Source organism: Myodes glareolus, chromosome 12, assembly GCF_982192425.1.
Source record: "Myodes glareolus chromosome 12, mMyoGla1.1, whole genome shotgun sequence".
In the NCBI taxonomy this organism is placed as follows: domain Eukaryota; kingdom Metazoa; phylum Chordata; class Mammalia; order Rodentia; family Cricetidae; genus Myodes; species Myodes glareolus.
In genome coordinates this window covers 22,312,812-22,327,215 of record NC_142037.1, presented here as the reverse complement: position 1 = coordinate 22,327,215, position 14,404 = coordinate 22,312,812, and the positions used below count along the sequence as shown (strand labels likewise).

Below are 14,404 nucleotides of genomic sequence, written 5' to 3'. Positions count from 1 at the left end.
CCATTTCCGGAACTCAACAGTGGCTGTTAAACAGCATCATGGTGATGTTCTTGACACACGGGAGATGCGGGTTTTGAAAATATTCAGGGTTACACTCATTTCGGGTGGGGTGTGATGGCAGACACAGGAGGCATTGGTGCCGTGACAATGACGGTTCTCAGTTTCTCAGTGCTTAGATGAGAAATAGCCATACAATGGAATAAAGAGTAAACCTGACAGCAACAGACACTGGCTAGCACTGCCAGGTGCCTATGTCATTTGGCTAAGAGGAGGTTAAAAGTTGTAAGGTAGTGTTTTTGTAAAAGTCACTCCCTTTAAGAACATATGTTTGCCTTTAATTTCCACACTGGGGAGGCAGAGGCAAGTGTATCTATGAGTTCAAGGTCAGCCTGGTCTACAGAGTGAGTTCCAGGACAGTCAGGGCTAAACAGAGAAACTCTGCCTTGAAAAAATAACAAAAAGAATGTATGTATTATGACATTTATATGTTTTTGTGAAAATGCCTGGGAGCATGACATGTTGATCAATCTCTACAAGTGGCAAGAGTGATTTTCACCTTTTTACTTTATTTGAATGAAAAGTTATTTAGAGTGGGTCACAGTGGCACATGACTGCAGTGTGGGCAGCTGGAATGCAGAGGCAGGAGGAATGTGAATGTGAGATCACCTTGAACTTCTGAGATCCTTTCTCAGTAAACCAGAGTGGTTTGGTTTACAAAGGAACCTGCCTGAATTTCCCCAGGTGCTGGGACTGAGCACAGGGCTCCACAAACACCACGGAAGCGCTCGACACTGACGTCAGCTCTATTATTCTCTCTCTCTTCTATTATTCTCTCTCTCTTCTTCTTCTTCTTTTTTTTTTTTTTGTTTGTTTTTTTGAGACAGGTTTTTCTGTGTATAGCTTTGGCTGTCCTGGAACTCGCTCTGTAGACCAGGCTAGCTTCGAGCTCATATCTCCTGTCTTTGCCGCCTAAGTGCTGGAATTAAGGGCATGTGCCACCACTGTCCAGCCTCTAATCCGCTTTTAACTATTTGAGATGCAGTCTTGTTGAGTTGCTTAGGTTGGCCATAAATTTGCCATCCTCCTGCCTCAGCCTTCTGAGCAGCTAGAATTAGCCCCCAGATCTAGCTCTGAATTTTTAAAAGAATGTTTATTGTTTTAATACTAGGAAAAAGAGATAGCACTTTTATTTTGAAAAAATAATGCCAATCTCACTTAGTGGGTGGGGAGAGGAGAACGGAGTGAGAAAGGTCAAGCTGGAGCACAGGACTGGGTACAAGCTCTGTGGTCAGTGGGTCTGAGCTTTCTCATTCAGGAAATGTACAGTGACCTTTCTCCAGAATCACAGATCAGTGAGAGCAGTTGAATTAGTTAACAAGGCCGAGTGCTTAGACAGTGCCGGCCTCTAAAATACACTGCACAAACGTAAGCTGCTGTTTTCATCTGCAGTGCTGGGGAAGGAATCCTGGCCATCCCACACACTCAGCAGGTACTTCAGCTCGAGCTACACCCCCAGTCCCCACAGTTATAATTGACGTCTAGTGTAGTTACTGTACTAAAGTTAATAAAGAGAAAGCTGCCACTAGAAACATGGAGAAGACTGTTAGGGTCACCCAAGCTCTTTGCTCTGGCTCTCTTTCCTGTTGCCAACCCCTGTGTCCTTCTTCCTTTCTGCTTATAGGGTTAGTTAGTTCTGGATTCTCCAGCAGTTCTGGGTAAAAGCTGACTGTGATAAAAGAAGTCTTGATGGTCACTGCACAGAATGTCTCTGGTCAACTTCTCTTGCAGGAAGAGCTCACAAATAAAATTATAGTGGCCAAGAACTACAGCAACAAAACAAAACAAATAAACAAACAAAACCCTGAAAATCTGACTGATCATAGAAAACTATCTGTATTTAAAAAGATACGGGAGTGCCCGGAAATGTGGAAATGTTTCAATAAATCAAAATATACCTATATAGGTATCAAAAATGATGTCTCTGAAGAAAATTTAATTACATAGGAAAAAAACTCTAAGGATTGTAAACAAGAAATGAACAGATAAAGCTTCAACATTAGAAGAGAACATCCTTAATTCAGAAGTTTATTATATTTTTCCCCATAACTAGTAATGTTGTTTTCCTTGTAGAAACCAGAAAACAGAGACCTGCCCCATAGGCTCACAATCTAAGACCAACCAAGATGGGACCCACACCAATTATTCGAGAAGCTGGCTTTCCCACGTGTCCATCCTTCCTCTTTCAGCCCTTCTTAATTCTACAACCTTTCTCTGACCTTGCTCTTCTCCACTCCACGCTGATAACTCAAACTTAAGTAAGAGAACACCCAAAAAATGTTTCTTTGATGTGTGATGCAAAGAGAAACACTGAAGAACAAAGAAAACAGTTTTTTCTTCTTTCTTTCTTTCTTTGGTGTTTTTGAGACAAGGTTTCTTTGGACAGTACTGGCTGTCCTGGAACTTGCTCTGAGACCAGGCTGGCCTCAAACTTACAAAGATCTACCTGCTTCTGCCTCCAGAGTGCTGGGATTAAAGGCATGGGCCAAAAACAATGCTCTTATGCAAATAGAATCATGGGTGGAGGGGAGAAAAGAGAAACAGTCAGGGAGCACAGAAGTCAAAGGTTCTGAGGAAACTGAAGACAGAGGTAGAGTATGAACCATTTAGGGAAAGCTGTAGTGACAGAACACGTCTACGTCACAGGCTAGTGATGCAGTATCTGAGGCCCTGAGTGGGCAGAGCTGTTGATGTGCTGATAGGTGAGACAGACACGGAAGAGTCTGAGGGAGCCATCCAGGAATAAGAATTAGCGGCAGAGAAAGAAATCAATTATTTGTTAAAAAGATTTCTCCTAATCCCTGAGGGTCCCTGACAAACAGTTTGTTCCTTTGATGTAGTTTCCATGATTTATTGCACCCTCCCAACAACAACAAGGCTTGCTAAATCCTGGTCTAATCCCCATCAGGATGCAGCCTCAGAAGAAACCATTCTTTTCACCATAAGAAGGTAGTTTTATTTCTTCAGGTCTGTGTTCCTTAACGAACATATAAACATTCTGATGCAGAGAAACGAAAAGGCTGAGCAGGAACAAGAAGGAAGAGTGGGTCCAATGATGTCACTCTAGTCATTCAAATTCAGTAATGTCCTTTAGTTCCTGGAATACCAGTCTAAAGAAGTCAGCCAGATTTTAAGAAGGGTCCCACTACTATAGAGACTGTAATAAGGCAAAGAGGGCAAGAGAAGATACAAGGGTCAAGGGAGACAGAGCAGAGGCAAAAGTGACTCCCATAGAAAGGAAGAATGAACAGCAACCACATTGACTCAACCCAGCTCAAGATGGGATTACATTAGTGGCGAACTAAAAATAATGTGAGAAAAGGAACTCTAAGTATACTTAATTCCTAAATTTCATTGCTCAGGAATTCTTTGCAATCAATGTTTCTTTTTTTTTAAGGTTTATTTATTTATTTTATGTACACCTACATGCCAGATCAGGATCCCACTATAGATGGTTGTGAGCCACCATGTGGTTGCTGGAAATTGAACTCAGGACCTCTGGAAGAGCAGCCAGTGCTCTTAGCCACTGAGCCATCTCTCCAGACCACAATAAATGTTCCTTAAAGTTTATGCTTACATTAAATTTAAGCCATTGTGGCTTGGTGCAGTAGTACATACCTATAATTCCAGCAGGCTGAGGAAAAAGGATTGCCATTAGTTTGAGGCCAACTTAAGCTGCACAGTGAGTTCCATGTAACCCGTAAGGATGGGTTACATAGTGAGACACTGTCTCCAAAACAAAACAAAAGTTGTTTATGAACTACCCACAAGTGCCAAGAAGCTAAGAGGCTACTTTTGAGGGCTGAGGTGGAATTCTTCTTGGGAGTCTAGGAAATCAGGACCAGGGCCGGAGGTACAGAAGGACTAATGGTATCTGTAGAAGCCTGGGCTCACTGTAGACTGTAAAGACTCAGAACTCAGGCATGCTTGTTCAGTAAGAAACTCATCTTTGCACACGTTCTGTATGAGGGGCCCCAACAATGAATTCAATTCCAAAATGTGCTTCATTTAAATACATACTTTTTTGACTCCTACTAAATACATAATTACAATTATAGTACCTGAACTTCCCCTTACAGCAGTGCATGTGTCACAAGCCTCACGCAGTTCTTTCATTAGCATTTGGTACAGTGCACAGACTGGCTGTTACAGCACATTTTAATGATGTAGCCTAGCTTGGTAAATAAATATCAACTTGATGTTTTATAGGACTTTTAAAGTAAAACTAGTTTGCTCATAATATTTTTACAGGATATTAGATCACATCTAAGACAGCCAGCCACATTCTGCAAGCATGTGAGAATTAGATCCTCTCTACAGCCAGGATAACTGCATAAAAGTCATTGCTGCTACACTAAGCCTCGCTTAGAATTTTATTTCTAGCTGGATGTTGTGGTGCTCACTTTTAATCCCAGCACTAGGGAGGTAGAGGCAGGAGGATCTCTGTGAGTTCAAGGCAGCCTGGTCTACAGAGCGAGTTCCTGGACAACCAGAGCTACATAGTGAGATCCTGTCTTAAAACAACAAAGAAACAAAAAGAGAGTTTTAATTTCAATATATCAGTATTAGCTTTAAGAACATATGTTTTCTTGGTAAAAGGCAAATATTCAAAACTCACATACATGCTAGATGCTCTAGGCTCAAGTGTGGAGAGGTAGTGCCAGCGGGAACCCTGCCCTCCATCCATCTGCTGCAGAAATACACCGACAATGGCTTCTCTGCACTGTGTTCTGCCACAGGGACACCTCGAGAGCAAAGCCCCGACGCCACAACAAGTGACAAATAATCTCTCAGTTACCTCATCCTCTGGAAAATCGAAGTTACTCATCTATCAGTAGCTCTCCACTAAAGACTCCATAGAAGCCATCTGGAGTCCTATCTTAGAAGCTGCCCTACTTAGATAATTTCAGTGATATTTCCATTACAATAGAGTGCAAAAAGCAGTTCAACTCTGCCTCTTCCTGCCATGCTAGGAACTGAACCCAGGACCTGTGCACACTATCACGAGATACAGCCCCAGCTCTTCAACTCTGCTTTAAATACTGTTCTTCGTTTTATCATTATTTTTTTTTAATTTAAATTTTTTTTTTTTTTTTTTTTTTTTTGGTTTTTCGAGATAGGGTTTCTCCGTAGCTTTAGAGCCTGTCCTGGAACTAGCTCTTGTAGACCAGGCTGGCCTGGAACTCACAGAGATCCACCTACCTCTGCCTCTCGAGTGCTGGGATTAAAAGCATGCACCACTACTGCCCGGCATTACTTTATTTTCTAGGGCAAACAACTATCATCTAAATAGTAAAAAAGCAATGACTTCAATGGAAATGCCGCTCAAGTGCCTGCAAATGTACACATCATTCTCAGATTTTAGTACTGCCAAGTAAAGTTAGTTCTGTATTGACTTCTAAGATATTTCTTCTTTTTTTGTTGTGAAAATTGGCACTCACAGTACAGATATCATCACAGCATTTGAACAGAATGGGTTTTAGTAGAGTCTCCTTCCCATCAACTCTTTCACCCCCTGCCACCCTTGGTTCTCTCTTGTGCCCCTCACCCCATCTCTTTTCTCTTTTGAGTTTCACGTGTCTTATGTCTATCCCCAAGCTTCCTCATTACCTATTTTACCCTCTCTTGGTCTCCTTTCTAGGTTTTCGGCGACACACACACACACACAACACACACACACACACACACGGTTGGGATGCACACATGAAGGAGAACACATGGTTTTGCCTTACAGAGTTTGAGTTGCCTCACTTAACATTATACTTTCCAGATCTATTCACTGTAGTGATATTTCATTTGTAATAAATAAAGCTTGCCTGAAGATCAGAGAGTAAAACAGCCCTACTGGTCAGCCTTACAGACCAGGCAGTGGTGACACACACCTTTAATCTCAGCACTGGAGAGGAACATAAAACGGGAGGAGACAGTTCTCAGTCACGTCTCATTCTGAGATTCCTGGAGGCAGGATTGCCATTTCGGACTGAGGTTGAGGCAAGAGCCAGTGGCTGGTTGCTTTGCTTTTTTGACTTTCAGGTTGAACTTCAATTTCTCTCTCTGAGTTTTTATGAATCATTCTTCAATTCATTTTCCAGAAAATTTCATTTTTTGCCATTGTTGAGTAAAATTCCAGCTATGCTGTGATACAAGCTCCTAACCCAGTGCATTTCAGCTACAGCAGGCTGACATTTTGAAAACTAACAGACAATAGTTCCCGGCCCACATGAGATACCTGTTCCCTCATTTCTTTCATTTTTTCCAACCGCTTGAGTTTTGTGGCATATTCTTGAACTTCTTTTAATCCAATATCTGTGCAGAGACGAACCAAGAAACGCAAACCTAAATTAAAAAACAAAACCAAAAATATTTAGGAAAGGAAAGATGCACAGAGCAGTTTCAACCCAACAGAGCAAGCCTGACATTTGGCAGGGGCTGGATGCTGACAGCTCTTTGTTTTCTCTTAAAACATAATTATAGTCAGGCAGCGGTGCCACACACCTTTAACCCCAGCACTTGGGAGGCAGAGGCAGGATGAACTCTGTGAGTTCGAGGCCAGCCTGGTCTACAGAGTGAGTTCCAAGACAGCCAGAGTTACATAGTGAGAGTTTGTCTCACCTCCCCACTCCACCCCAAACTCATTACACCTTGCAATCTCTAGACCTGGGAGAACCTACTTCCTTGTAGGTGACCTGCCCTGTTATGCCACCAGACCACAGAAAGGGCACAGCACAAGGAAGACAACTCAGAGCTGCAATTTTTGTTAATGTGCCAATGACAGATACACACACATAAAGATTTCTAAGAGAGACTTGGCTACAAAATGTAGAGTGCACAAAGAAGGAAGGAGGAGGAAGATATTACCAGTAAATGTTCCTTTTACTGTTGGTAAATTCACTGTTTTAATCAATATTATTCACATTAAAGAAACACACTTTATAGCTGGGCTTGAAGTCAACATCAAGTATGTATAAGATAATTACAAGAGAGGGAACATCCAGTGCACAGCTCTGAGCTGACACCCAGCTGAGGACCTGATAGTCCCCCACTTTGCCTCTGCCTCTGTTCTTCCCACCCACCCCACACTTCCGCTCCTGCAACTTCTGTGTATGATCATCACATCGTAAAACAGCAAGAAAATCCTCTCATCACTTCTACATCTCACTCAGCATATTTAGTTGGGTTTACACAAATGATTTGTTTATTTAGAGACAAGGTCTCATGTAGCCTAGGTTGGTCTCAAACTTGCTAGGTAGCCGAGGGTGATCTTTCGGCTTTTCCTCCACAGAGCTGAGACTACAGGCACAAGCCACCAAGCCTGCTTTTTATTGGTATGTATATTAGAGTCCCAGTGAGGACTCCTAGTGATGGAGGATACAGAGCCTGAAGAGACCATCTTCTGTAACCAGGCAAGGCGTCCAGTGGTGGGATTGGGACACCAACCCGGCCACAAAGCTTTTGTCCCATATCTGTCCTGCCTGTGGATGTGCTGGGGCAAAGGCAGTTCAGAGCTTGTGGGAGTAGCCAAGCAATGACCAGTCTAACTTGTCATCAGAAGTAGCCCATGCCCTCACTTCCTGGATGGCCAGGAACTGGAGCTGGAGGGTAGAGCCAAACACGATTAACAAAAGAAACAAGTCAATGAAATGATTCTTAACGATATTCTGCTATTCTCATAGATTGGTGCCCAGCCCAATTGTCATCAGAGAGGCTTCCTCTGATAGCTGATGGGATACTGCCATCAGCTGATGATGTAGACACCCATAGCCAAACCTTAGGAGCTCAGGGAACCCCAAGGAAGAGAGGGAGGAAGAATTATCAGGCCCAGAGGGGTCGAGAACACTAGTAGAATATGGCCCACAGCATCAACTAGGCAGGGCCCATAGGGACTCACAGAGACTGGAGTGACAAGCACAGAGGAGCCTGCAGAGGTCCGCACCAGGTCCTCTGCAGACAGGCTGAGGTTGTTTAGCTTGGGGTTTTTTGTGGACTCCTAACAGTGGGAGTGGGGTTGTCTCTGACTCTTTGCCTGTTTTTGGGAACTTTTCCTCCTACTGGGTGGCCTTGTCAAGCCTTGCTATGACAGTGTGTGCCTAGTCTTTTTGTGTCTTGTTACGCCATTTTCGGTTGACATCCTGGGAGCCCTGCTCTTTTCTGAAAGGAAATGGAGGAGCGAGCAGGGGATCTGGGGGATAGGGGATGTGTGTGGGGGACTGGGAGGAGCTGGAGGAGAGGCTGTGCTTGGGATGTACTTATGAGAAAAGAATAAACAAAAAGGAAAATAACCCACTAGTTTTTTTGTTTTGTTTCTTTTAAAGACAGGGAATAAGGCATGGGCCTACAACTCATTATTTGTTGGGGCTAGCCTATGACTTCTGACCCTTCTGTCTCTGCCTCTTAGACAAGCAACACCACACCCAGGTTCAGCAATGCTGGGGATCAAAGTTAAGGCTCCTTGGTTTCTGGGCAAGTTTTCTACCAACTAAATTATATTTTTAACCCCTAAAAGTAAATTTCTAATACCTAAAAAATAGTCATAATATGCTCAAATTGTGTTTATTTAATTGAAAAAGTAGCTCCAAAATGTACCTGTTTCCTTGTGATAACTACAAAGCAGAAGACCCCACAAATCTGAACTTCGGATCACTCAGAGGCTCCTGACAGCTAGCTCAGTTCCAGCTTCCAGGGAGCCCGGACTGGCTCCCAGGCACGTCAGTTTCTAGGGCGGAGCACTGCACACACAGTAGGTGTGCTGGCTCTGCACTGCTTGTCTACCACGACCCAGGTTTACATTCTCCCTCTTGCTCTCGCTATGCTGCCCAGGCTGTTTGTCTCACTTCCTTTAGTACTGCTGGGCTGCAGGCACCTACCATCCTGCCAGCCAGGCTTAAACCATACTTCTCGACAGCCTTAGAGTAAGGAGGTATAGAGCATACTTCTCCCCTTACCACAACTACCATCAAAATCATACTTTATAATCATTAGCTAGATGTTAAAAATTAATTTCTTTTTTTTTTTGCCTTTTCTTTTTCAAGACAGAGCTTCTCTGTGTAACTACTCTGGCTGTTCTGGAACTCACTCTGTAGACCTGGTTGGCTTTTAATTCACAGATATCCACTTGCCTCTGTCTCCCAAGTGTTGGGATTAAAAGTGTATACCACCAGAAGAAAGTGACTGGCAAACTTCCAATATAGGTAGGTGTAATTGTCTTTGAAATTTCCTGCTTCACGGAAAAGTCTGCCGGATACTATGGACCGGTAGGCTGAAGACAGATGCCTCAATGTTATAGAAGAACTTTGGGTGACTGTCCAGGCAGCAAGATGTCTTTATCAATTCTAGAGTTTTGGAAGTTGTTTACAATGCACTTCCTGTTTATTTAGGTAATATTATATCCTTCTGGAGTCTTTGATGGAGTTGAAGAGTAGATAGTAATAATATAGCTTTCCTTAGTGGTAGTAAAAGATAAAGTAGATACAAATATTGTAACTGTAATTTTTGTTTGAATTGAATTGAATTCTTCCTTCTGTCTATGTGTTGCTTTTATTGGTTAATGAATAAAGAAACTGGCTTGGCCTGATAGGGTAGAACAGAGCTAGGCAGGGAAAACTAAACTGAATGTTGGGAGAAAGGAGACGGAGTCAGAGAGAAGCTATGTAGCTGGAGACAGATGCTGGGAACTTTACCCCGTAATCCACAGCCACGCGGCGATACACAGATTACTTGCAATGGGTTAAATTAAGATATGTGTTAGCCCAAAGCAGCTAGAGCTAATGGACCAAGCAGTGTTTTAAATAATATAGTTTCTGTATGATTATTTCGGGTCTGAACTGTCGGGTGGTTGGAACGAAGAAGTGACCTCATATGACAGCAGTTGGTTGCTTAAGTCCTCTCTTCTATAAGCAGGGCTCCAGTACTTTTCAGAATTACCCCGTCCACTCTCTATGGTTGACTCCATTCCCACAGACGTCGTTTTTCATTGCTGTGCTTCCTGGCACATCTTTAATTTCTCCTTTTTTACTACACTGTTCCTTGCAGCCGACAAACAGCCACCTCTTCCCTCCTTAAAGAGAAGCATCCCTAGACCACTCCTCACGCCCACCGCCTATTTCAACCTGCTGCTCTTCTGTTTCTACCTCTACTTCCCCAGTGACTTTCCAAAGTCAGTGGCTGTTGGCTGGTAACTTCTATGATTTGTTCTCAGTGCTGCGTATGAAATCCGGAGCATCTAAGCATCATGCAAGCACTGACACTGAGTGACAGTCCCAACCCCAAGTGTCACCAGTCACAATGTCTTCTTGAAGTCCATCTCCCTTGGCTTTGGGGGCACTGTTCTTGTTTGCTCTCCAGACCTCCTTCTCAATCCCTTACGCGTCCTCTACTCCACTTGAATGCTGGTGTTCTGCAGGTCCACTCTTGGACTATTGATTTACGATCTCTCCTGGGATGTCGCACCCATTTATCAACCTCAGTCAGGCTGCATCTTAATAATTTAAAGCTAATTTCTCACTCCAAATGCACATTTCTCCTCAGTGTTTATCATAGTCGCCTCTACATATCACGGTGACTTTGTTAGGAGTTTGGATAGCTCAACCACATCACAAGACCCAAGAACACCTGCCCCATGCTGACATCACCACCCCAACTCTTCCTCCTACGTTTCCTCTACATAAATACTTAAGTTATGCTTCTCTTTCGCCTTCTTTCACAACTACTCATTTTGACTGTTAAATATCTTGTTTGAGTATGTGCATGTGATGTATGCATGTGTACATGTTGGGTGCATGTGTATTTATGTGGTACCAGATGTGATGTATGCATGTGTACATGTTCATGTGTGTATGGGTATATGTGTATTGGACACCAGGTGTGATGTATGCATGTGTACATGCTCATGTGTGTATAGGTGTACATGTATCTATGTGGGTACCAGATGTGATGCACACATGTGTACATGTTCATGTGTGTATGGGTATATGTATATTTATGTGGGTGCCAGATGTGATGTATACACACGTACACATTCATGTGTGTATGGGTGTACATGCATTACTGTGGGAGCCAGGTGTCTTGCTTAATTGCTCTCCACCTTATATTTGAGAGAGGGTCTCTCAGTGGACCTGGAGCCTGTTGATTTGTCTAGACTGGCTGGCTGGCAAGCTCCAGAGATCCTCCTACATCTGCTGCACCAGCACTGGGGTTACAAGCTTGTGCCCCCATGTTAGGCTTTTCACATGGGTGATGAGGAGCCAAGCTCAGGTCCTTATGCTTGTTTGGAAGGCATTTTACTGAGTCATCTCTCCAGCTCTGACTCTGTTAAATATATTTTAAAAATATTATTATTTGATGTATATGGGTGTTTTCCTGCCATGTTTGTCTACTTACTACAGGCATGATTGGTTCCCATGGAGGCTAGGAGAGGGCATCGGAGTCCTTGGATACAGACAGTTGTGAGCCACCATGTGGATGCTAGAGGAGCAGCCGCGCTCTCCTCCCCACTGAGCTACCTCCCTCCCCTCTGCTAAACATCCTTTACTCTCTCTCTCCTCACATTCTGCCTGGATTCCAGGAGGGAGCCGGTCCCTCCTCCACACACTCTCAGCCACTACTCCTGCTTTCAGCTATGGTCAGCACCCTCCTCCCTCCCTGATGCCTCTGGTTCTTGGGGTCAGTGTCCTAGTTTTTGTCTAAAATGGTAAGTAGAAAAGTTTTATAAACTTTTCTAAAAGTAAATTATACCTTTGTCCCGGCAGGGTCATGATTTTTAGACAGCATTTTTTTTTTTTTGTCTCTGTGTAAGAAAACATATGTTCTACCTGCTATATATATATATATATTTAAGAATAGCTTTATTTGAAATAGAATGTGTCCCTGCATTCCTAGTCTTTTTGATGCTGCTCTACTGCCTGGACACCCTGCTTTGTCTTCCTGGCTGGCAAAGCTGGGCTACCTCCCTCGCGGGCCACATTCAATGTCATTCACTCCGGCAGCTACCTCCCAATCCTGGCAGATTTAAGAACTCTGTACTTTCACACCACTTTCAACATTTAAAACAAGATCACTTATTATACTGTATCAGTGACCTGATTACTAGAGAGTCTCAGAAAATACTTAACATAAACTCTTGTGTCTCTAGCACACAGGAATAGTTGATAAAAGTTCTGCAAACGTGTAGGGAATGAGCAATTAGCATTAAGCTAATAAATACCCACTTAAAAATGATTTGTAATACATATTCTAACAGAAGAAAACAAACATACATTAAGATAAATTTCTATTGGGGATCCAGTCTGTTTGGACGCTCGCCTTCCTGGACCTGGAGGGAGGGGGAGGGAGCTGGAGCTTCCCACAGGGCAGGAAACCCTGACTGCCCTGGGGGACGGAGGGGAAGGAGGGGGGGAGTGGGGGGAGTGGGAGGGTGTTGGGAGGGGGGGCGGAAATGGAAACTTTTATAATTTAATAAAATTTACAAAAAAAAAAAGATAAATTTCTATGTTAGTGATCTCCAACTTTTCTGTGCACAATGAACACGGCCCCTTAGTTAGCTCAGAGAGAAACATCACAAGCACGTTGGGTTCTCTTCTCTACTCGTCTTCCCAGTTCCCCTTATCTCGGAGAACCCTTCTGGATGGCTCCACTTAGATCTGTGCAGGTCCTCCCACGTCTACACTCCATAGATTCTGTCACTAGTACACTCCAAACACATTCAGAATCACTGTCACTCACGTACATGATCGCACTATAACTGACAAAGAACAATGAGCTTTGAGAAATATTTATTGGTGTGTGTGTGTGTATGTGTGGGTCTGTGTGTGTATATGTCTGTATGTCTCTGTGTGTGTATGTGTGTGCCATTTTGGTTCTCTCCTTCTACCTTTATGTGGATTCTGAGCACTGAACTCATTTCAACAGCTTTGTGTGACCCACTGAGCATGTCACTGTTGGATTTCAGTTACAGAAGGGTAACTTCTGTAACTTTATTCTGCTAGTGTCCTGAAAATGTATGTCAATCTTACTCTAATGCTTAGCATCCCACAGTGGCTCAGCCTCATCTCTGTGGAGCCCCTGAAGCCCTGCTCTAAGGTCCTGAGGTTCAGCTGCAGGACTTCTTGGCTCCCTGCCCTCCAGGTCTCACATCACATGGTCAGCTGTGCCTGACCTCCAATGCCATGTCTCCATCACGCTTCGATTCTTCCAGGTTCCTGTTTAAATGCCACCTCAAAGGCCACCCAAGACTGATGGCCAAGACTCTAGTCCTTCCATGCTCTCAACATCAAACTTGCTACTACTGACCTGGGCTGAACTCGCTACTTCCTTTCTCTTCCTTAAGGATACCAGATCCACAATGCCCAGGATCCCGGTCTATGCTACATCAGTGTTCAATGGTGTCTGGAATATAGTCCTCATTCATAAGAGTGTGCATAAAAATAACCAATTTCTAATCAGTAAGACACTGAAAGTAGTAGACCTAAAATAATTTGCAAGTGTCATAATTACTAGGTAAGTCCTCTGTGTACACACTTATCTTAGCAATCCACAGTGAAAAGGTAGTTTATGTTTTGGGAATAATATAGCATTGTTGTTCTCTTCTGCCTTCCCTCAGAAGAGAGTTTAGAGGCGATTTATAGAAAACAAAATGACTATTTCCAAGACCAACCTGAGTTACATAGTAAGTTCTTGCCTAGCGTGGGCTACATGAGACCCTGCTTAGACAAGCCAACCTCAGCCAGTTTAGCTAGTTGTCCTCTGAAATGCAGGATATCATCTGTAAGGCTGTAAAATATGCCAATTTTTAAATTTAAAAAGCTTCATTTTGTGTGTATGGATGTTTTGCCTGCACATATGTCTGCACCACATGCATACAGTTCCCTCGGAATCTTGCTGGGTTCACCAGAAAATGATTCTGCTTCAGATAACATTCCGCAGTTTTTCCCCACTAAGGCTCCAGCTATGGCCGTCAATTGATTACACTTGTTTTGAGAATTATATAGGCCAAAATCATCTTAGATATTCCTTATAGTGTACACAGTCATTCATTTAACTTTTAGGCTAACTCTTAAAACACTCTATAAAGGGAAACAATGTGGCCTTGCTGGCCCTGCACCAAGGCCTTGCTCCAAGATTTTCATCAGGAAGCGATTCTGCCCTGTAAGGGGCATTTTGCCAAGCCTGGAGACTTCAGGTTTCAACAAATGGAGTGTGAGTTCCACTAGTAGGTGAAGGCTGAGGACGCTGCTTACAAACCTGCTGGACAGCCACACTCTAGGACCAACCATTGGGGCACAAAGATCCTTGCACCCACAGATCTCTAGGGAAACTAGGAATGTTAAACACACTGGGTTCTCTTCTCAATGGT

At 43.3% G+C, this 14,404-nt stretch overlaps 1 protein-coding gene across 3 annotated transcripts in view; it reads right to left on the bottom strand.

The window, feature by feature from the left end:
• The window catches only part of Ift88 (intraflagellar transport 88), a 106,726-nt gene that overhangs the window by 22,520 nt on the left and 69,802 nt on the right, over window positions 1–14,404 (bottom strand). For all 3 annotated transcript variants that reach the window (XM_048442030.3, XM_048442029.3, XM_048442028.3), the window contains exon 23: window positions 6,287–6,393. In XM_048442030.3, coding sequence (XP_048297987.2) covers window positions 6,287–6,393 — 107 coding nt within the window. The remainder of the gene's footprint in view (window positions 1–6,286; window positions 6,394–14,404) is intronic.